The sequence below is a fragment of the Carcharodon carcharias genome, chromosome 8, assembly GCF_017639515.1.
Source record: "Carcharodon carcharias isolate sCarCar2 chromosome 8, sCarCar2.pri, whole genome shotgun sequence".
Taxonomy (NCBI): Eukaryota; Metazoa; Chordata; class Chondrichthyes; order Lamniformes; family Lamnidae; genus Carcharodon; species Carcharodon carcharias.
This window is the reverse complement of record NC_054474.1, coordinates 103,376,312-103,400,761: the sequence shown is the minus strand read 5'-3', so window position 1 is coordinate 103,400,761 and position 24,450 is coordinate 103,376,312. Positions and strand designations below refer to the sequence as shown.

General features: G+C 42.4%; 1 protein-coding gene across 1 annotated transcript in view; it reads right to left on the bottom strand.

Annotated features, from left to right (window-relative positions):
* The window catches only part of LOC121281204 (lymphocyte cytosolic protein 2-like), a 153,894-nt gene that overhangs the window by 90,824 nt on the left and 38,620 nt on the right, over positions 1–24,450 (bottom strand). The window contains exons 4-5 of the mRNA XM_041193978.1: positions 6,697–6,762; positions 113–144 (exon numbers count right to left, since the gene is read on the bottom strand). Coding sequence (XP_041049912.1) covers positions 113–144; positions 6,697–6,762 — 98 coding nt within the window. The remainder of the gene's footprint in view (positions 1–112; positions 145–6,696; positions 6,763–24,450) is intronic.

Genomic DNA, 24,450 nt, shown 5'->3' with positions numbered 1-24,450 from the left:
AGTCAGTGTTAGATGATGTTCATTCCTATTAATTTTCTCCAGAAATTGTATCTAAATTCAGGAACGGATATCTGTCTGCAGAGATCGAGCTCCTCACTTCACACAGCCTTACCTGTAGATTCCTGCATTATTTGATTCTGATGCCTAAACACAAAAAACAGTAAATTAAATTAAAATGATACTGGAACATCATCACCTGCTAATAATGACATTCAATACACTAGAACTCCAACATAACATTGATAAAGACAAAAAAAGATGACTAATAATATATCATATAGGCACCTGTTATACCCCCACCTGTTACACCCCTGTCCATTACAACACGCCCATTACAATCCTGCCCATTACACCCCACCCACTAAACACCCACCTGCCATTCTCCTGCCCATTACACTCCTTCCCATGACAAACCTGTACATTACAATCCAGCCCATTACACACCCACCCACTATACCCTCACTTGTCATTCCCCTGTGCATTGAACCCCCACCCATTAAACCTTCACCCATTATACCACTGTCTTCCATTCTCCTGCCTGTTACACACCCACCCATTAAACCCTCACCCATTACAACCCTGTATGTTATACCCGTGCCCTCCATGCATTTGCCAGTTGCAACCCCACCCTTTATGCCCTGCTTCTTATGGCCCTGCCCATTATACCCTCATTTGTTACACCCCGCCTATTACACCCCCACTCATTATATGCTGCTCATTACACTCCCACCCATTTTACCCCTGCCCATTAACCCCCTGCTCTTTACATCCCTGCGTGTTATACTCCTTCCCATTACACTTCTGCCTGTTATGCCCCTGCCTCTTACACCACCACCTGTTGCATCCCCACCCGATTAAACTCCTCGCTCATTACAATCCAGCATGTTTTTTAAAATTCAGTTATGGGGTGTGGGCTTTGCTGGCTGGGCCATCATTTATTGCCCATCCCTAGGTGCCCTTGAGAAGGTGGTAGTGAGCTGCCTTCTTGAACTGCTGCAGTCTATATGATGTAGGTACACCTACAGTGCTGTTAGGAAGGGAGTTCCAGGATTTTGACCCAGCGACAGTAAAGGAATGGCGATGTATTTCCAAGGCAGGATGGTGAGTGACTTGGAGGGGAACTTCCAGGTGCCAGTGCTCTCATCTATCTGCTGCCCTTGTCCTTCTAGGTGGTAGTGGTCGTGGGTTTGGAAGGTGCTGTCTAAGGAGCCTTGGTGAATTCCTGCAGTGCATCTTGTAGATGGCACTACTTACTATATAAGAGTACTACACTGCTGGTACTGTGCGTTGGTGGTGGATGGAGTGAATGTTTGTGGATGTGGTGCCAATCAAGCAGGCTGCTTTGTCTTGGCTGGTGTCAAGCTTCTTGAGTGCTGTATGAGCTGCACTCATCCAGGCAAATGGGGAGTATTCCATCACACTCCTGACTTGTGCCTTCTGGATGGTGGACAGGCTTTGGGGAGTCATGAGGTGAGTTACTCGTCGCATGATTCCTAGCCTCTGACCTCATGCAGCCACAGTATTTATATGGCTAATCCAGTTCAGTTTCTGGTCAATGGCAACTCCCAGGATGTTGATAATGGGGGTTTCAGTGTTGGTAATGCCATTGAACATCAAGGTGCAATGATTGGGTTCTCTCTTGTTGGAGTTGGTCATTGCCTAACAATTGTGTGGCGCGAATGTTACTTGCCACTTGTCAGTCCAAGCTTGGATATTGTCCAGGTCCTGCTGCATTTGGACATGGGCTGCTTCAGTATCTGAGGAGTCGCGAATGGTGCTGAACATTGTGCAATCATCAGCGAACATCCCCACTTCTGATCGTATCTTGGAGGGAAGGTCATTGGTGAAGCAGTTGAAAACGGTTGGGCTTAGGACGCTACCCTGAGGAACTCCTGCAGTGATATCCTGGGGCTGAGATGACTGACCTCCAATGACCACAACCATCTTCCTTTCAGCTAGGTATGACTCCAACCAGTGGACAGCTTTCCCCCGATTCCCATTGACTCTGGTTTTGCTAGGGCCCCTTGGTGCCATACTCGGTCAAACACAGCCTTGATGTCAAGGGCAGACTTTGTCTCCACAATGACTGTGCAGTGGTCACTGCTACCGATATTGTCATGGACAGATGTATCTGCTGGAGGCAGGTTGGTGAGGATGAGGTCAAGTATGTTTTTCCCTCTTGCGGGATTCCTCACCACCTGCCGCAGACCCAGTCTAGCAGCTATGTCCTTCAGGACTCGGGCAGCTCGGTCAGTAATGGTGCTACCGAGCCACTCTTGGTGACAGACATTGAAGACCCCACCCAGAGTACATTTTGTGCCTTTGCCACCCTCAGTGCTTCCTCCAAGTGCTGTTCAACATGGAGGAGCACTGATTCATCAGCTGAGGGAGGGCAGTACGTAGCAATCAGCAGGAGGTTTCCTTGCCCATGTTTGACCTGGTGCCATGAGACTTCATGGGGTCTGGAATTGATGTTGGGGACTCACAGGGGAACTCCCTCCCAAATGTATACCACTGTGCTGCCACCTCTGCTGATGTCCTGCCGGACATACCCAGAGATGGTGATGGTGGTGTCTGGGACATTATCTGTAAGATATGATTCCATCAGTATGACTATGTCAGGCTCCTGTTTGACTAGTCTGTAAGACTCTCTCCCAATTTTGGCACTAGTCCCCAGATGTTAATCAGGAGGACTTTGCAGGGTGGACTTTGCTGTTGTTGTTCCTCGTGCCTTGGTCAATGCCAGGTGGTCCGTCCGGTTTCATTCCTTTTTTGTGACTTTGTTGCGATTTGATACAATTGAGTGGCTTGGTAGGCCATTTCAGAGGGCAATTAAGAGTCAACCACGTTGCTGTGGGTCTGGAGTCACATGTAGGCCAGACCAGGTAAGGACGACATTGGTGAACCAGATGGGTTTTTAACAACAATAGATTCATGGTCATCATTAGACTTCTAATTCCAAATTTTTATTGAATTCAAATTCCACCATCTGCCATGGCAGGATTCAAACCTGGGTCCCCAGAGCATTGCCCTGGGTCTTTGGATTACCAGTCCAGCAACAATACCACTACACCATCGCCTCCTCCTGCTTGCCACATCCCAGACAGTTGCAACCCATTATGCCTCTGTCTCTTACACCCACATCCATTACAGTCCCACTTTTTATATCCCCTGCCCAATACACGCCCACTCATAACATCCCCACTCATAACACTCCCACTCATTACATCAAAACTCATTGCACACCCACTCGTTATACTCCCACCCATTTTACACCCTGCCCATTATACCCCTGCTCGTTACACCCCTGCTTGTTACACCCCCGCCCATTACACTACTGTCCTTTAAGCCCTCGCCTGTTATGACTCTGCTTGTTACATAACTCAAGATCTACTTGAAGAGGGCTAATTTTCAGAGTTATGGGGAGAAAGCTGGTGAGCGGGACTAATTTAAAAGTTCTTTCAAAAAATCATGATTGGCTGGATAGTTGCCCTCTGTGTTGTATGAGTCAATGATTATCTGATTATTTTGAAGAACAGCAGGGGCATTCTCCCCAATGTCCTGGTTAATAATTATCCTCAAACCAACATCACTGGAAGGCAGATTATCCAATTATTATCACATTGTTGTTTGTGGGAGCTTGCTGTGCACAAACTGGCTAATGTATTTCAGGCATGACAACAACGGGTGCACCTCAAAAGTACTTTATTAGCTGGAAAGTGCTTTGGGATGTCCTGAGGCTATGAAAGATGCTGTGGAAATGCTAGTGTTTCTTCTTTCTTTGACTAGAAATAGGGTGAGAATACTTCGACGGGAAGGTGAAAACAGTCAAAAGGAAATACACTGGTGGAATTCCAGTTGGGAATTCCTCTTTCCTGGAACAGATAGAAAACTCCATGTAGCTTCCCTTCCATCAACATGCAGCCAACTTATCTTCACAAGCCCACTCTATATCTGCCCCTTCCTCTTTTTAAGGTGCTTCCCTTCTTTAGGTTGTTTCCAACCAAAACTACTGACCCCCAGTCAAGAGGCAAAGGAGTATGAAGACTAAAACAAAAACAAAAATAGCTGGAAAAACTCAGCAGGTCTGACAACATCTGCAGAGAGGAACATAGTTGACATTTCGAGTCTGTATGACTCTTCATCAGAACTAAAGAAATATAGAAATGAGGTGAAATATAAGCTGGTAGATCGGGGTGGGACAGGTAGAGCTGGATAGAGGGCCAGTGATAGATGGAGGCAAAGAAGAGATTGCCAAAGATATCATAGACAAAAGGACAAAGGGATGTTGACGGTGGTGATATTATCTAAGGAATGTGCTAATGGGGACATTAAGGGTAGCAAGCAGCACAAGCAAGTGGCACGAAGACTAACCTTGTACTAAGACTGCTCCACCACACTGTGTGGTCAGATGGGGTCACCAAGGTTTATACTGTCACTTTGCTTTTCTTTTCCTTGCTGTGTGCAACTCTTAGATTGTCAATGCCATTCTGATAATAGTGTGAGGTGTTGTAGGGTTTCTCAAGAGAAATACAACTTGACCTTCTTTATAGAGTCTGACTCTCTCGATTTCCCTGTTTGTGAGGAGTGGTGTCCGGGTGGAGACTGAAGATGAGACACACCATTCCAGCTCACAGATTGTGAAAGGTCATATGACTGAACAGGTTACTGTCAAAGACCAGTTCGTCAGGAAGTCCAGGTCGGGTGACCAAGATATTGTAAAACGGCGATTGTCACTGTAACAACTGATAATGACATCCAAGACATTTAAAATGAAAACAAAAAGTAACTCAAAGTTCCTGCATCTCCAGCTTGCTGAAATCAGTGAGGTTTGGCTGCCAAGCCTTTGTTGGCTTTTGCCAAGTCCTGGATTCTACAGGTTGTACATCTGACATTCATGAACAGTATCTCCGTTAATATTGCACTGTAGCTAATCCTTTCATTCTCATGTTACCAAGATGGAGTTCCTGGATCGGACAAGTTCAGAGTTTAGGTGGGATAACAACAAAAGTCCGTAAAGCAAATCGATGATTCACCTCAATGTCTACCAAATCATCTAGACTGGAAATGATTCACTCATTGAGTCAGCCATTCATCACACAGTGACTAACACAGGATCTTGTACTACATAAACCATCAATTGTTGCATCATGTGAAAACCAACTAAAGTCACAACCTTCAAGCCATTTTTCTCCTGGTTCCTCAATGAACTGAGAAACATTTTCATCATCCCTTGATCTTCTCAGCTAATTCAGTGTGAACCATTCCACTATGGCAAGCGTCTCTGGGCTGGTCAGCAGAATATCTGCTGGGGTGGGATTGGGGGTGGGGAGGTGCTGTGTTTGCTGGTCACTATACAATGACCCTGGCTGGAAACTGTGAATGTGATGGTCAGGTAAAACTTCTCTGCTGTGACTTTTATGGCCAAATATGTTTCTGATGCTCACCATCGGGAAGCACACATGAAGAATGGCCACATTACAACATTTAAATAGCACTTTTAACGTTATAAAGCATTCCAATGTGCTTCAAAGGAGCAACTTGACACTCAGCTTCATAAGGAGATATTGAGGCAGTGGACCAAAAGACTGGTAAAGGAGTTAGATTTCAAGGAGAGTCTTAAGGGAGGAAAGTGAGTTAGAGAGGTGTAGGGAAGGAATTCCGGAGCTTGGGGCCTTGACAACTGAAGACATGGCCACCAATTAAAATTGGCTAATATTTCTCTTTCAACCAACATCATGAAAATCGATTATCTGGTGGTTTATTTCAAAGCTATTGTGGGATCTTACTGTGTACAAATTGAATGTCACATTTCCTGTTTTACGACAGTGGCAAATTTTCAATGTTACTTCATTGGTTGTAAAATGCTAGAGATATTCTGTGATCGTGGAATATAAATGTAAGGGCTTTCTTGAGTTCATTTTGAAAAGCTGCCCTTTGTTGCAAGTTTAATCAATTCTGTGCTTCCAGAGGAGCTTATGATACACCCTTTAAGCATTGTTGAGTCCAGGGGGGTAAATTGTGTGGGAATAGTTGGAGAGTCTTATGTACAACAGGATTTCCATTTGCATGTTTGAATTGGTTCTTGCCTGTTTTGGGATAGGGGGCATTGCTCACCTGTTACCCAGCCCTCTTTAGAATCAGGCAGAATGAGTGTTGGTGGGAATGGGCACAGGGACCACACCCCACCCCGTCATGTTCAAGGCTTCCTCCATCTGATGGTTCTTTCTGATCATTGAGGTTGGGCAATGGGAGTGCAGGTAATGGAGGCTGCACAGCAACATCTGGTTAAAATAGTTCAACACCCCGACAGATAAAACCTTTAAGGTCAAGAAGATCCCACTATACTCAGCTCACTAATCTCCGATTAGATAGATGTAAAGTCACATGGGGTAAGGAGTGGTAAAATCAGCTCCCTTTCCCTTCTCTTGGCATTCTTGGTACTTTCAATGGTGACATCTATAATGTGGCAGGTTCAAAGGCAGGCGGATGGGAATGGACAGAGGAACATGATCTAAGTCAGGACCAGAAGCAGGGAGGTTTACATTTCATCTTCAGCCTTACTTTTGGGGATTCCACCTGAAACATGGGCCTATTTAGCTCCTCATAGGCTGAGTGACGTGCTCTGTTTCCCAACGTCCCTGAATTCCATATTTCCTACATTTTCCTATCATCACATTAATATTGCTCTTTTACCTCTTCTGGAAGAAGCTCCTTTTTTCCTCCCTTTTGTTGATCTCCTGGCACAGCTGATGAATCTGCCTATAAACCAGAATATAAAATACTTTAAATGGAGAATACATCAAAAGGATCACAAATATTGTTGGTAAAGCGTCATAGAAAGCAAGGTAGATTCTCCAAATTGATAACGGAAGCTGTTGCAACTATATCAGAGCAATTTTTATGGTGAAGGTTTTCCTACATTTGCCACAGAGTATCACTATCACCTGTAGCACTGTCACCATTATCACTGTCAAAATAATCACTATCAACTGTATCGCTGTCACCAGTGTCAGTGTCACCATTATCACTGTCACCATTGTCACTGTCACAATTATCACTATCACCTGTATCGCTGTCACCAATATCACTGTCACCATTATCACAGTCACCTATATCACTGTCACCAGTACTACTGTCACCATTCTCACTATCATCTGTATCACTGTGACCAGTATCACTATCACCAATATCACTGTCACCAGTGTCACTATCACCAGTATCACTGTCACCAGTATTACTACCACCAGTATCACTATCATCTGTATCACTGTCATCAGTATTACTGTCACCGTCATCACTATCATAATTATCACTATCACCTGTATCATCGTCACCGGTATCACTGTCACTATTATCACTGTCACAATTATCACTATCACCTGTATCACTGTTACCAGTATTACTCTCATCATTAAGGCTGTCACCATTATCACTATCATCTGTATTGCTGTGACCATATCACTATCACCAGTATCACTGTCTCCAGTATCACTGTCACTCGAATCACTGTCACCAGTATACTGTCATCAATATCACTGTCACCAGTATCACTATCATCAATGTCACTGTCACCAGTATCACTGTCACCAGTATCACTGTCACCAGTATTACGACCACCAGTATAATTATCACCTGTATCATTGTCACCAGTATCACTGTCACCATTATCACTATCACAATTATCACTATCACCTGTACCACCGTCACCGGTATCCGTAAAGGCCAGGTCTTTATTGCCTGGGGCTGGGGGCTGGGGGCATGCGGATGCTGGCTGGAGTTGGCAAGTCAACCTGGGAAAAAGTTCAGAGGCAGCCAGAGGGGCTGCTGAGTACAGAGGCAGGTTGTTTGAAAGGCCTCTCTCACTATTCTGGGACTTCAACGCTGTTAAAATAAAAACACCAAGGCCCTCCAGCTCCCACCTCTCACAACTTCTCACCCTCCCCATTCTCATCTATGTCTCTTCATGCACCACCACTGCCCCCCCCATGCCCCTTCCCCCATGCCCCAGTCAGCTATTGCGTGGTCTCTCTGTGAAACTGCCTCTTTATTGCCTAGTTCTGTTCACTTCTATATTGATGGCACACATTGATCAAATAGAAGAGATTGATATCCTGATAGCTGGGTTTGGATTTCAATAATGAAAGGACAGTGTGCTTTCACAGACCCTTACTGAAATGATTTCAAACATTTCCTGAAGAGTCTCACCAACATTTGAGTTGTATCATAAGGTTTTTAATGTACCTTTTCTTTTCTGAAAGCACTGATTCTTTTCTGGGAATGTAGTTCCACAGGCACCTGTTGCTCTTTAATGGTCACTCTGACTCGGAGCCCTCCCCAAGCTTTCTAACTGGCCAAGTGATTCAGAATAGGTGTTCCATCATTGCACATGAAATTTCCAATTTTGCAGTCACATTAGGAACTGAGGGTTTTGTGCAGACGACTCTCATATTTATCCCTCATCCAGCCTTCATTCATTGCAGAATAAGTAAAAGATACACTGCAGGAACCCGTGCAAAGCTCTTCAACAGCACTTTCCAAACCCACAACCAGTACCACCTGGAAGGGCAAGCGCAGCACGCTCACAGGAACACCATCACCTGCAAGTTCTCCTCCAAGTCATTCGCCATCCTGGCTTGGAAATATATCACCGTCCCTTCACTGTCGCTGGGTCAAAAACCTGGAACTCCCTTCCTAACAGCACTGTGGGTGCACCTACACCACATGGACTGCAGTGGTTCAAGAAGACAGCTCACCACCACCTTCTCAAGGGCACCTAGGGATGGGCAATGATTGCTAGCCTAGCGAGCAATGCCCACATCCCATGAAAGAATAAAAAAAAGCTATAAGAACATATGAACAGCAAGAGGCCATTCAGCCTCTCCAGCCTGGTCCATCATTCAGTTAGATTAAGACTGATGTTTTATCTTAACTTATCAATCGTATGATAGTGGTTCAGCAGCTCAAGCTCATTTGACAGACCTGCCCATTGACTCAATGGGCATAAAAATAGCAGAGATGTCAAACAAGCTGGCGAATTTCCATCTCCTATTTTACATAGCCCGTTTGACACTGTTTTGTCCTCCTGTTTCATGATGCACCACAACACTTAAAAAGTTCACAAGTGCTTTTAGTGAAATATCTGGAACCTTTCTAAATGAGTTTTAATGTGTTAGGAGAGAGTCATTAGCAATGTCAGCTGTCATCTAATGTTAATATTCAACTTGCTTATGAGCGGAACATTGACATGCTAGCAGGTACATGTGGAATTCTCATTTCCCTGGCCTATGGATATTATTGAGCTGCTGGCTCTGCCTTGACATTGTAACTTGGACTGCCAGCCATCCATTAACCTCAACAGTTAAAGCACAAAATACAGGCTTGACACTCCAGTACAGAACTGAGGGAGTGGGAGTGCTGCACTATCCGAGATGCCGGCTTTTGATTCAGAAGCTAAACCAAAGCTCTGTCTTGTCTTCTGGGTGCACATGAATGAGGCTGTGGCTCTATTTTGTGGAAGAGTGGGTGAGTTCTCCCCGGTGCCCTGGCCGATATTTATCCCTCAAACAGCATAGCTGAAACAGATTATCTCATGGTTGTCATGTTGCTGTTTGTGGAATCTTGCTGTGCATGAATTAGAATGTTCTGAGGTTACAAGAAGCAGTCTATAAAGCTATATTTAAGCCTGACATACCATGACAGCAAATCTCCTGGGAGCTACAGGTTGGACAGGACAAGCCATGTAAAAGGAAATCTTCCTTTCTTTCTATTATTCTGTAAGCATTAGCTCTATAGTGATTACATTAGAATAATTAAGTGAATTAACCTCGTCAATTAATAAGTTCAATAAACAGTATTGATTTCACTGACCATCTCATGGTTATCTTGGCAAAACAGCCAAGAATTGCAGAGATTTGGTTTCTATCAGCAACTTTTTCAAATACTACTTAATATGGTTCACGGAGGCAGCTTACCACCAATTATATACATATAAATTTGTAAGAAACAGTTCAGAGAAGGTTCACTTGATTGATACTTCGGATGAAAGTGTTATTTTCTGAGGAAAGGTTAGACAGGTTGGGCCTTTATTCACTGGAGTTTAGAAGAATGGGAGGTGATCTTATTGAGACATATAAAATCTTGAGGGGACTTGACAGAGTAATTGCTGAAAGGGTGTTTCCCTTCATGGGATAATCTAGAACTAAGGGACACAGTTTAAAAATAAGGGGCTTCCCTTTTAAGATGGAGATGTAGAAATTTTTTTTCTCTCAGAGGGTTGTGAGTCTTTGGGCCTCTCTTCCCCAGAGAGCAATGGAGGCAGGGTCATTGAATATTCTTAAGACTGAGGTAGGTAGATTTTTCACTAACAAGGAGTTTTTGGGGGTAGGCAGATTGTGGAGTTGAGGCCACAGTCAGATCAGCCATAATCTTATTATTGAATGGTGGAGCAGGCTCGAAAGGCTGAATGGCCCCGGGGTCATTGAATATTTTAAATATTTTTTACATTTTAAATATTGAATAGTTTAAAATATTCTGGTTAGGCAAGGGAATCAAAAGTTGACGGAGGTAGATGGAAATGTGGAATTCAAAACATGAACAGATCAGCCATGATCTTACTGAATGGCGGAGCAGGCTTGAAGGGTTGAATGGCCTACTCCTGCTCCTAATTTGTATTTGGTATGTTTTTCAAGGGCAATTAGGGATGGGCAAACAATGTTAGCCTTGCCGGTGACTCTCGCATGAATGAATAAAACAAAATAAATAAAATCATCAGTACACCTTTACAGTCTCATACAATTAAGCAGAATTAGAAATCACTGCTATTGTCTCCATCACTGGTAACTTCAACAGAAATGCCATTTTTATATTCTCCTTTACAGAGGAAGACTGAATAGCCATAGCCCACCAATACCTATCTACCTTGATTTCCTCCACAACTAGCCTCTGATAGTCACTGATGTCATCGGAAGTCTAGCAGTCAGAGGCTTGCATTCAACAAAGTAAAAAGCCCTATGGGTCAGATAAACTTTAGCACTGAGCCACATGAGAAAACCAAAAGCTTGGTCAAAGAGATAGATTTTAAGGGGCATTTTAAAGGAGGAAAGAGAGGTCAAGAGGCAGACGGGAATTCTGCAAGTTAGGGCCTAGACTGCTGAAAACATGGTCACCAATGGAGGAGCGATTAAAATTAGGGATGTTCAAGAAGCAGGAACTGGAGGAGCACAGAGATCTCAGAGTGTTATCTGGAGGAGATTACAGAGCTGGAAAAGGGATGATTGAAAAGGCAGTGGACTTGTTTGAAACTGTGGGTAAGAATTTTAAATTTGAGCTGCTGGCGGACCAGAAGCCACTGTGGATCAGCGAGTAGAGAGGTGATGGGTAAATGGCACTTGCATCAGGAAGCAGAGATTTTGATGACCTGAAAGCATATGAAGGGTGCAAGGTGGGGAGATTAGCCTTTTTTTTTTGCAAAAATATACTTTATTCATAAATCTTCAACAACATTTCGAACCATTTCAAAATCACCATTACAAAAATACAATCAGGTTCAACTTTTACAACATGAATCACAAGGTGTATCAGTACAGACAATGACTATTACAATCATTGGCAGACATTCATTTTGAGCTGTACATCCCGAGGGGCTCTTTTCAGTTCCCAGCCCCCCGGTGCGCTATGGCAGAAAGGTCTTAGGCAGCGACCCTTCCCCATTGCGCCTTTGCGGCGGCTGCCCCAAGCTTTAGTGTGTCCCTCAGCACGTAGTCCTGAACCTTGGACTGTGCCAGTCTGCAACACTCGGTCGGGGACAACTCTTTGCGCTGGAAGACCAACAAGTTTCGGGCAGACCAAAGAGCATCTTTTATCGAGTTGATGATCCTCCAGCTGCAGTTAATGTTTGTCTCGGTGTGTGTCCCTGGGAACAGTCCGTAGAGCACAGAGTCCTGTGTCACAGAACTGCTCGGGATGAACCTCGACAGAAACCACTGCATCTCTCTCCAGACTTTCTTTGCAAAGACACAATCTACAAGGAGGTGAACAACGGTCTCTTCCCCACCACAGCCACCTCGAGGGCAACGTGCAGAGGGGGTGAGACTCCTGGCGTGTAGGAAGGATCTGACGGGGAGGGCCTTTCTCACCACCAGCCAAGCTACGTCTTGGTGCTTGTTGGAAAGTTCTGGCGATGAGGCATTCTGCCAAATGACTTTGTCAGTCTGCTCAGGGAACCATTCCACAGGATCCACCCTCTCCTTTTCCCTCAGGGCCTTTAAGACGTTATGTGCCGACCACTGCCTGATGGACTTGTGGTCAAAGGTGTTTCTCTGCATAAATTTTCCCATGAGGGACAGGTGGTACGGCACGGTCCAACTACTTGGAGCGTTCCACGGCAGCGTGGCCAGACCCATCCTTCGTAACACTGGGGACAGGTAGAACCTCAGCATGTAGTGACACTTGGTGTTTGTATACTGAAGGTCTATGCACCGCTTGATGCAGACACACACAAAGGTGGCCATCAGTATGAGGGCGATGTTGGGCACGTTTTTTTCCCCCTTTATCTAGGGGCTTGTACACCATGTCCCTGCGGACACGATCCATTTTCAACCTCCAGATAAAGCGGAAGATGGCTCGGGTGATTGCCACCACACAGGAGTGTGGAATGGGCCAGACCTGCGCCACATACAGCAACAGCGAGAGTGCCTCACACCTGCTGACCAGGTTCTTACCCGCAATGGAGAGGGAGCGTCGCTCCCACATGCCCAGTTTCCTTTTCACCATAGACACTCGCTCCTTCCAGTTTCTAACGCGTGTCCTGGTCCCTCCGAACCATATCCCCAGCACCTTCAGGCTGTCAGCCCTGACAGTGAAGGGGACAAAGGATCGGTCAGCCCAGTTCCCAAAGAACATAGCCTCGCTCTTCCCACAATTTACCTTGGCTCCAGAGGCCAGTTCAAACTGGTCACAGGTGTGGATCAGTCTGTGCACTGACAGGGATCCGAGCAGAAGACGGTGACATCGTCCATGTACAGGGAGGCTTTGACCTGAATGCCTCCGCTGTCTGGGATCGTCACTCCTCTTATTCCCGGAGATTAGCCAGGAGAGAATTGCAATAATTGAGTCTAGAGTTAGCGAAATAACCCCTCATTCTGACAGTAGATTTACAAATATTCAACCCTTCATTGTCATCAGAGCTGCAGAGTTCATCTCCTTTGTGCTTTCAGATGCAGCTGGCAGTGAGAATGCTGTGGAGACATATTACCAGAATAAAACCATTCTTGGTGTTAGTTCCTTTGAGGGACATTAGATTGGACTTACCTCATGGTTATTAATTACATATTTAAATATTTAATTACATATTTAAATATATGCAGGTGGTGGACATTAGCTGGGGATTTGCTTGTCCTCCTGTAAATAGGAACAGACTGAAACTGGTGGTTTGGGTAGGGGGTACACATTTATAATGTTTATCACTGTAAATAAATGCTTATGGACATGGAGAAAGATTGGCTTGAGTGAAATCCTTCACCATCTGGCTCTCTTGAATATATAATGGTTACTTAGTGACTATATTCAGGTGTTACAATTGCTCCCAATTCTCCTGGGCAATGATGAAGAAAGAAAGTAGCAATGGATCAAACACTGCTCTGAAGAAGAGTCATGTGGACTTGAATCATTAACTCTGTTTCTCTCTCCACAGATGCTATCAGATCTGCTGAGCTTTTCCATCATTTTCTGTTCGTACTGCAATATATTAGCAGCATCTCCAATTCCAATTTAGTTATTGAGACTTTGTGATGTGGACAGTAGTTGGTAATGCCTGTTGAAATGAAACATTAAGCAGCCAAGTATCCTTGTCACTAACCAAAGTTGACAAAACATCAGTGTCAGGAACTTCTTCATGGTGTCTCCTGCTCCCAGCCAGAATGATGTCACTGGATTAATAATCCAGAGGCTCAGGCTAATGCTTTGGGGACACTGGTTCAATTCCCACCTTGGCAGCTGTGGAATTTAAATTCAATTAAGTAATAAAAATCTGGAATTGGAAGCTAGTCCCAGTAATGGTGTCATTAAAAAAAATCTGGTTCACTAATGTCCTTTAGGGAAGGAAATTTGCCATCCAGGCCTCGTCTAGCCTAATGGCCAAGCAGAACACTCAGTTCAAGGGCAATTAGGGATAGGCAAGGAATTCTGGCCTTTGCAGCAACACCCACACCCCATGAAACAATCAAAACAACACTTCGGCCATTTAATCAGTTCCTGCTCTCCACCCCCTTTCCCTAACTCTGTACTTGCTGAGAATTTGTTCATCTCTCACATCTCCCAATTCTGACCTGAAATGTCAAAGCTCTGTTTCTCTCTCCACAGAGACTGCTGAGTGCTTCCATTGTAGAATGATCCAGTGTAGAAGAATGCTATTTGGCCCATCAGACCAGTGTCAGCTCTTTGTAAGAACTATCCAATTAGTCCCATATCCCTGTTCTTTCCCCTTAGCCCTTTAAACTTTTCCTCTGATTATATGTCCAAATCACTTTTGAAATATACCATCTAATCTGCTTCCACCACCCTTTCAAGCAAGGCATTCCATATCACAGCAACTCACTGTGTATTTTTTCCTCTTTTCTCCATTCATTCTTTTGTCAATTATTTTAAATTGGTGTCCTCTGGTTACCGACACTTCAGATAGCCAAGAGGTGAAGAATATAACTCAAGCTTAAGTTTTGAAAACGTATAAGTTCTTAGTGTAGAGCTACACATTATAAACTTTCACCTCTAAAACCAACACTAAGGTTAGAGTGTGTTCTTATATTCAGGAGCACAAGTTGATTCCCAGTTAATGCTCATTACCTGATCCAACTGAACACCCAATTAGTGAAGAATTAACACGTTCCCTTTACTTTTTTTAAATAAAAATTAAACTTTATATTTACAACCAAAATAATCAAAGACTTAGAACATAAGAACATAAGAAATAGGAGCAGGAGAAGACCATTCAACCCTTCGACCCCATTCTGCCATTCAGTGAAACCATGGCTGATCTTCTACTTCAGCACCATTTTCCTGCACTATCCCGTATCCCTTTATGTTTTTAATATTTAGAAATCTATCAATCTCTGTCTTGAACATACTCAATGATTGAGCCTCCCCAGCCCTCTGGGGTAGAGAATTCCAAAGATTCACCACCCTCTGACTGAAGAAATTCCTCCTCATCTTAGTACTAAATGGCCTGCCCCTTATTCTGAGACTATCTCCCCTGCTTCTAGACTCACCAGCCAGGAGTGTTATATGTTATTATGTCTTTTTGTGTTCAAAGAATTACATTGTGTTGCACCCTCTTCTAGAACCCTTAACAATTTCTTCATACATGCACTTGTTTTAGTGAAAGAAGCTTGGCCTTGCATCGACCCATTTAATTTTAGAGAGTTCCTTTCCAGTCTTTGTTTCAAGCCAATCCATACTTAACTCCAACACATCTAAACTATCATCTGATCTAGTGTGAGCACACAACGTGTTCAACTAAGTCATCAAGCTGTACAATTCCTCTGTTTCTTTCTTAAATGCAGCATTATCATTCTGTGATGATTCGGTATGATTGACCAGGATAGAAGTTTTCTAAATAGGATTGTTGATTTAAAGTTATTTACAACCTTCACTTAATATCTAAGCTATTATATTTAAAAGCCCCACAGACCTAACTTCCAACGTTAACTTCTACTCCAATCTTATTTACAACACATTTCTCAAATTCCACAGTCCCACTCCATAAGAAATCATCAACGTGGATCATGAAGGTGCCTGAAAGTTTCTTTATGACATCAATAACATACTGTAGGATTTGTTTATAGTTGGACACAACCTATTTCAGCAAAACAGACCTCAGCCGAAAATACCACAGCCTGGAAACATGATTGAGGCCATAGGGGTAATTGTTCATTTCCATAGTTTCCCTTCAGCATTTGCTGCCTCTTTGGGCAGTTTCAGGGACATTTCTGCCTGAACAGAATTGTCCTACAGAAATGAAGCTATTCTGTTGATTGATCTACACTCCCATGACTTTAGCCAAAACAGCTAAAAAGATTTTGGAGATTACTTTTCCAGCTTTGGGAGAGTACACTCTAACATCTGCATCATCCAGTTACACTTCAAAACTCCCAGCAATTAGCTTCATTTTAGCTTTATAAGTCCCATCTGCAAGGACTTTTCACCAACGTGACAAAGCTGCTTGCACCTTATCTGGTACCTCAGAATAACTCCAAGCTCTCTCCAGCTTTGTTCCTGCCTCTCTTATTAGTTTATCCTCAAGAGCAGCCACCAAAACTTCACAGTCATGAGTACTCTTACTTCCAGATCTGTTCCAAGCCTGTTGGACTGCCTTTATTTCATTGTCTAATCTATTCAAGCTATGTCCCTACTTGCACTTTTATATCTGGTTGGTCTAATACAATGAGATCTCTCTTACACTATCGGAAGATCTTTCTCTGGCACGTGATCGTTTTCTGTCATGAGATTCACTTCCATACTCATTGTCAGTACTCACACTGCACTTTCTTACTCCCCACTCTTTCATCCCATTCAGCCAGTCCTTGGACCTCACTACTTGACCATCAGACTGAACAATCAGCCAATATTTAAACTTACCAATAGCTTTTCCTGCATGTCCCACAATTGTTGCATCCCTCCATTCACGAGATCCTTCTGGAATAAATGTCACCCACACACCCACTCTAGGCAATTGTCCTGTGTGTCACAGAATCACACAGTGCAGAAGAGGCCCTTCAGCACATCGAGTCAGCACCGACACGTGAGAAACACCTGACCTACCTACCTAGTCCCATTTATCAGCACTTGGCCCATAGCCTTGAAATTCTGGCCCAGATTTTTATTGAATCTGCCATGGTGGGATTCAAAACCAAGTCCCCGGAACATTACTCTGTGTCTCCAGATTACCAGTTCAGCGACAATATCACTATGCCACCACCTCAACATTATCACTCACATGACCGTAAGTATACCAGTCTTTCCAGGACCTCCAGTCTTTCCAGGACCTCCTCCCTTTCAATTTTCACACTATCCATTGCTTCTACTGAGACAGAATTAATTTCTGAGAACAAAAATTCTGAGAAGCTGATAGAAATAAATGAGGCACCTTGTACCTCAAGTGTTCATGTGTTTTTGTGACAATGGTCCTGAGGAACAGAATACAATAGACCAAGGACTGGATAGTGGTCATCTCCTGAAATAAATTCTGTCTCAGCAGAAGCAATGGATAGTGTGAAAATTGAAAGGGAGGAGGTCCTGGAAAGACTAGTATACTTAGGGTCATGTTGTGATAATGACACACAGGACAGCAATATCACAGCCAAGGACTAATTGCCTAGAGTGGGTGCTTGAGATGAGATTTTGTAATTTCTTCTGATTAATCATGAGCTTTAACAGTTTTATTATCATATTTAGTCATACCATCACAATTTATTACCTTATCAAGGCCTTTCCATGTCCTATGACCCTCTCTTTTCTTCTTCCTCAGTTCTCTGCTGGAAGGCAGGTCTTTGGCAATTATTTGCCAAGCCACAGTGCCATGATTTTTTTTTACTATGGGTTGGGCCTGGAAGCAGGCCCTGAGTCTACCTCAGCTAGAATGGGGATTGGACCTCATGTTGTTGTGTTAACCTGGTCCATGCACTAGCCATCTGGCCAACTGAGCTAACGGGCCTGCCACTCCCTCCTTTGTAATACACTAAACTCTCCTGAATTTAATTCTGTCTCAGAGATAGCAGAAGCAATGGATAGGGTGAAAATTGAAAGGGATGTATGGGGGAAGTGAGAAAAACTGTTTTTACACAGCGAATGGTAATGGCCTGGAACTTGCTGCCCACAAGGGTGGTGGAAGCAAAAATTATCAATGATTTCAAAAGGAAATTGGATGGTCTATAGGGATGGAACAGGGGAGTGGAATGAACTGAACTGGTCCATGTAGAGCCAGCATAGTTTTGTATGGCTGAATGGCCTCCTTCTGTGCCCTAAATGACTCTGTGAATTTTCTTCAAAACCTCAGACTATTATTTTCCTGCATATGAAGCATTCAAATGTACTGAAAGTATGGAACTAATTATATTGCTTCTAGAGCAGGAGGACTATCACACAGCACAGAAGAGACAACTTAGGATTTCACTCTTAGACTTATTGATAAGGACTATACCCTCCAACCACCTGGTGTGAATTCTTCACATGAATCACCCATGCCAGGAAGATTGTTAACTTGCAATCTGGTTGATCAGCTAAAATTTTATGCATCGATCACCACAGAATTCCTTTCATTGATTCCATTGCTAAAAGGACTTTCAGCTACCGTATTCATGACCATAATGTTCATGTTTTCACACATACCTCTCCATTATCAGTCAGAACTCCACTGGTGCACCAAATCCATCCAGTCCCTAATCATTTCTCCATGATTTAGTCTGTAATAACCCTTTTGTCTTTACTATGTATTATAGTAGAGAGACTAATTCTAGTCACCAGGTCTATAAAATATAGTATGAAAATACTTCTATCTTTGTCCCATACCTTTAGATCCACAGCAACTCGTTAAAGTCACATGCCAATGGACGGTTTAAAATAGGACATGGTGGCGTCCTTCAATCTTTTTTTACAGATTTCACACTTCTCTCTAATCTCTTTTATTAGCCTTGTACATTCTTCATCAACCACACCTGCATCTTTTATCAGGATTTTTAATCTCTGACAAATAGGGTGAGAAAAGTTTGTTTGTGCAACTTTGAGAGAATTTGTTTTTCCTTTGTTTCTCTGATTTTTATCACCTGATGTCATGATGAGAATCATCAATCTTGACTGGGTAAACTGCAGATCCAATGAGTTTCCAGAAATAATCACATTCTCATGCTCCATGTCCAATTTAATTTGTGCCTTTTGCATAGAAGGTTTACTCAACAGCAAAAGTACCTCACGAGGGATTACATTAGTACTGATGAAGTACTCAAACTTACTCCAGCTATTTTCCATGGAATTACAATTCTCTTTAGTGACCTCAATGTATTGTGTTACGACTGGTCCCCGGGTGAGGTTCCCCCAATTTGTTATGACCCCGGATGAGATACCCCAAATTGTTATGCTCCCTGGTGAAGGGGGATGAACTGGCTCCCTTATTTATTCAAAGCCCTTGGTTGGTCGCAACAAGATTAATTTAAAAAAGATCCCCTCCCTCGTAGATACCTTTTCCCAGTCCAAATTTATTTGTTTTTAAAGGAGCCAACTTAACCAGGCTTTCTTGAGTTAAAGAAATAATGAGTTACTTAGTTACTAAAACAAGAGAGAGAAAAAAATAAAAACGCAACACATATGCACACAGATTAGAAATGAGAGGTGAGTCCAGAAATAAGAGTTAAAAAAGATATAAAAATCAGTCTTTGGCTGGTCCATGAGGAGTAAATAATGAAATGTTGCAGCCATTAAGTTGGGTGATTCTGGTAGAGCTGACTTTGGTAGTTGAGCAGTTGGTTTGTAGATTCTTGGTTCTGCAGGTTAGCTGAAAAGAGTTGTCCTGTTTCCTTTTTGACTGCAGTGTTGCTGTCGTGTAATTTGCTTTCAGCAATCAGAGAGAGAGAGGACTTTTTTTTAACCTGCAAGAGCAGGGATGCCTAGTTGATGTTCTTCAGCTATGACCTTCACAGCACAGCCTTGCACACCAGGCCTGGAACACTGAAACTAACTCACAGAACTAGGGTTGCAGTGGTTTTTAACTCCTTTTCTTGTATATTCCTGGAAGGAAAAAAACAAACACGTCTTTCGCCCAAACCTGCTTTCTTTTCAACTCACATCATGTTCACAGTCCAGAATATAACTCACAGGAGGTTTCAACTAAGATGGCAATCAGCCTTCATTATCCCTGCAGCCACAGGAGGTTACAGTTCAGTTTTTGCATTGTATCTTTTCCTTTGCAATGTCTCTGTCTGAAGTAGGCCTTGATGCCTTTTCAGGTGTGGCATTCCGTTTTCTGGACTAGTTGGTCAAGTATAGTCCATATAGAATTTTCTAGCAAGTGGTGCTTTACAATCTCAGCCAGCTTTTGCTTGTATGTTCTTTTAAAAAAACACACGTCTTACTTAAAGTTAAATATGTCCGTAAGTAATTCGGGGTGTATGATCCATGGTCATGACAATTGTCATCACCAAATCTAGAGCAAGTAGACTTTTATATTCCTTAACTTTGCATCAATCCTCACTATTTATTAAATTGAGATTACATTTTAACCAAGCTTCCCCACATACTGTTGAAGCAATGCATAGTTGAAGGAGCCAACAGCTAACAAATTTATTGAAGGGCTAAAACTCCTTGTTTTGAATTCACCATTATCATCATTCCCATCCTCAGAATTATCTTTGCCATGTTGCAAAGGACCCTGAGGAAGAGGACCCTGCATCTCCACTTTGGAAGTTCACTGCATAATCATACCACAAGTCACACTTTTAGCCTGTATTATCTGTTCTTTGGGCATTCCTGGAATTCATTTGCTCATTATTACTGTTCCAATTCTGTCTTCCACTGAAATAGCCAGATCTCATAGAGGTATTTTCATCCTCATTTGGCCTGTCTTCAATCCTTCCATTGTGTTGACCCCAACATTCAGTTTCTAGACTATTTCAAAATCTGGCAATCATTGAGTCCTTATTACTTTGGAATGTCTCATTTGTTCCATAAAGGTTGAAAAAAATGTTTATTTCCTTGGGAATACTTCTAAAGCAGTAGGCATCTGATCTAACAGGATCTCTTTGAGAATCAAACACTATTTAGAATCAGTTGCCTTTCCAAATGAGACACCTTAGCACAATACAATAATTTAAACATTACTGCCAATCCAGAAATCCCCAAACTGAATTTTGTCAATCTTTTAAACAATCTGTTAAAGTCCATTAGAAATTCTTCCATTCTATTTTCTGAAATCTCTCAAATTCTGACCATGACACATAGGCATTTTAGTGATCATCTTTCTTGTAGATTTAATCCAAGAACTCTAATAGAAGGTCTAAACATTCATCAGTATCCAACTGATGGACATCCAGCTCACAAAATACTTTACTTCTGATTTTATTGTCTATCGGAGGTAACAATGCCAAGGCCTTGTTGTGTTTTCTCTTTGGTAGAGGTGGAACCCAAGTCCACATATTCAATTTATTCTTCCACTTGTCATCCGGTTCAGACTCTGAGGACATCAAAAAAGAATCATAAAAACAGGAAATGCTGGAAATTCTCAGCAAGCCAGGCAGCATCAATAAACATTCCTTCCAAGTGTAACAATTTATGCGTACAATTATGTGTTCAATTTAGTATATTGTATTCACTGCTCATAACGTGGTCTTCTCTACACTGGGGAGACCAAACATGGTTTGGGGTGACTGCTTTGTGGAACACCTCTGTTCAGTCTGCAAGCATGACCCTGAGCTTCCAGTGTCCTGCCATTTTAATTCTCTGCCTTGTTCTCACATTGGCATCTGTGTCCTTGAACTGCTGCGCTGTTCCTGTGCGCCCCAGTGTAAGCTTCAGGATCAACTATCAATTAGGTACTTTACAGCCTTCTGGACTCAACATTGATTTCAACAATCTCAGACCATAAACTTGGTTCCTCGTTTTCTTTCCTTTTCTTTGCTGCTCCCGTTATTTTTTCACTCAGCAGCATCTGTTCTCAGCACATTTTTGTTTCTTTGCTTGTTTTCTTGTCCATGGAAGATGAACTCTTCTGTCATTCAATCTTTCCCATCTTCCACCCTATCACATACTTTCCTTTTGTCCTTCACCCACCCACTCCTTATTCAAAACTTATTACATTTCTAACTTTTCCCAGTTCTGAGGAAAGGTCGCAGACCTGAGACATTAATTCTGTGTCTCCCTCCCTAGATGCTGCCAGTTGCTAAGTATTCCCAGTGTTTTTTGTTTCTATTTCAGATTTCCAGGATTTGCAGTTTTCTACTTTTGAAGAGTAATCATACCTTAACAAGTTAAACTTGCTTCCTGCCATTTTCTACAATGGCCATAAGGATCTCAGTTTTATATCTGATCCAAAAAAAAAATGCAACCTTCATCTTTAAGCAGTCATTCTCTGCCACCATGTTTTGTTCCAGAAAGCCAGGTGGTGAAGGATTGAATTGAACCAAGACTTTTGTGCATTTCCAAGGCTTTATTTGCAGAGACAAACATTACAAAAATACACTTCCCAACCCAACCACCACAGTTTCAGCCTGCTCCTATATCTAGGAGCACAAGGAGCACAGCTATTGCCCACCACCTGAACACAATTAAACATCCATTTAGTATACAGTTAAGTCTTCCTGCTACCTTATTTACTCTATCAAAACATTTTATAATTTTGATGACCTCTATCAAACTTCCTCTTAAGCCTCTCTGCTTTGAAGAGAAATATCCCAGCTCTCTGTCTCTCCACATAACTCAAGCTCCTCATCTCTGGACCTTTCTAGTAAACATTCTCTGCATTCCCTTGGCACCCTTCCTGAAGTATAATTCCCAGAACTGGATATAATACTTGAGCTGGGGCCTAACCAGATTTTTTTAAATAGAGCTTTGACATTTTCATCATCTGTAGTATTTTGGTCAGTTTTTCACTCCATTTCCAGCTTGGTGATAAATTCAACAACACCATTTATTCAGGTAGCCTCAACCAGAAGCAAGCCTCATATATTTATGAAAATCAGGGTCTTATTACATACATAAAGGAAAGGACGAACTTATGTTTATATCATACATTTCACGACTTAAGGATATCTCAAAGCACTTTACAGCCAATGAAGTATTTTTGAAGTGTTGTAATACAGGGAATGTAGCAGCCACTTTGCATACAGCAAACACTCACAATCAATTGTGAGCTTGGCTGAGCAATAAATGTCACCTTGGTAACTGAGGAAAACTTGCCTGCTTTTCAAAGACTGCCATGGGATATTTTACCTCCACTGAAAGGGCAGCCCAGGCCTCGTTTTAACATTTCATCCATAAGATGGCACCTCAGTCATGTAGGACACCCTCAGCACTGTACTGGGAGTGTCCACTTCAACTTTGTACTCAACTCCCTGGAGTGGGACTTGAACCTACAACCTTAAGACTTATTGAACTCTGGGAATGAGTGAGATGGACCAAAATGTTTGTTCTGGTGTTAGAGTAGTGAAAATGACTTTGTATGACCTGGGGGAAATTCCCCTGAGTATAACTGTATAGAAGTCTGGGGCCTTCCAGTGAGAGGAGGTGATAAGATCTCCAACAGAGCTCAGTGCTCGTAAATTACATGTACTGATTGTGATTTGAATATTTAAAGGTTACTGCAGTATTTTGCTACATATCTCCTACAGCAGGGCTAGATTAGAAATTCATCAATCAGATGAGACAATTAAATTTGCTACATTGACAAATCTGCAAATTGAAATGCGCACAGTCTGCAGTGTGCACCTTCCTTTTACAATGTTTAAAACGTTCTGCTCTTTTAAGAACAGCGAGACTTTTGACTAGGGCTGTATGCTTGTTTGCTCAAAGTTACCGCTTCAACAGTAATCCCTACATATCTGATATTGTTCTCTTTAGAATAGTGAAGGTTAAGGGGAAATTAATAAAAGTGTTCAAAATCATGAACGGTTTTGATTGAGTAGATAGTGAGAAACCATTTCCACTGGCGGGAGGGTCGGAGGACACAGATTTAAGATTTGAGATTTAAAACTAAAGAACTGAGGGGAGTATTTTTTTATGCAGTGACTAGTTATGACCAGAATTACATTGCCTGAAAGGGCGGCGGAAGTAAATTCAATGATAACTCTAAAAAGGAATTAGATAAATACATGATAAGGAAATATTGCAATGCCAAGCGCAAAAGCCAGGGAATGGGACTAATTGATTTACTCTTTCATGATGGGTAAATGGTTTCCTTCTGTTCTGCAAGATTGTCTGTTACAATGATCTTAAATTCTGAATTAGAACAACATAAAAACAGATACTTCCTGTAAGTAAAGGGTTAAAATGGTGTTTATAGTATCAACTACTCTCAAAATTTTAATAATTTAGGCATTAGGTAGTCCCTCAGGAATTAAAGTAACTTGAATTAAATGTTGTTCACATCAAACAGCTACAACACTGAGGCGTACAAGAATTACATGGTACATGGCCCTTTTCACGAGCTGGGAGGGAGTGTTTGTGCAAGGACTGCATATTTTGCAATTTCTGTTGAAACTTACAACATTTAACCAATCAGGATGTCTCTAAAGTTACCTCACACCCTCAGCACCAAAGGCCCAAAGCTTCATTTCAGGGCAAGGAGTGGTAAAACCAGAAGATTAGCACAAAAACACTCACTGTACAAAAACAAAAATATCAAATATTGTGGTCACCGTTTGGAGCAGAACTTTTGAAACAGTTTTAAACGTTAGTTTTGACATGTGGAAATAA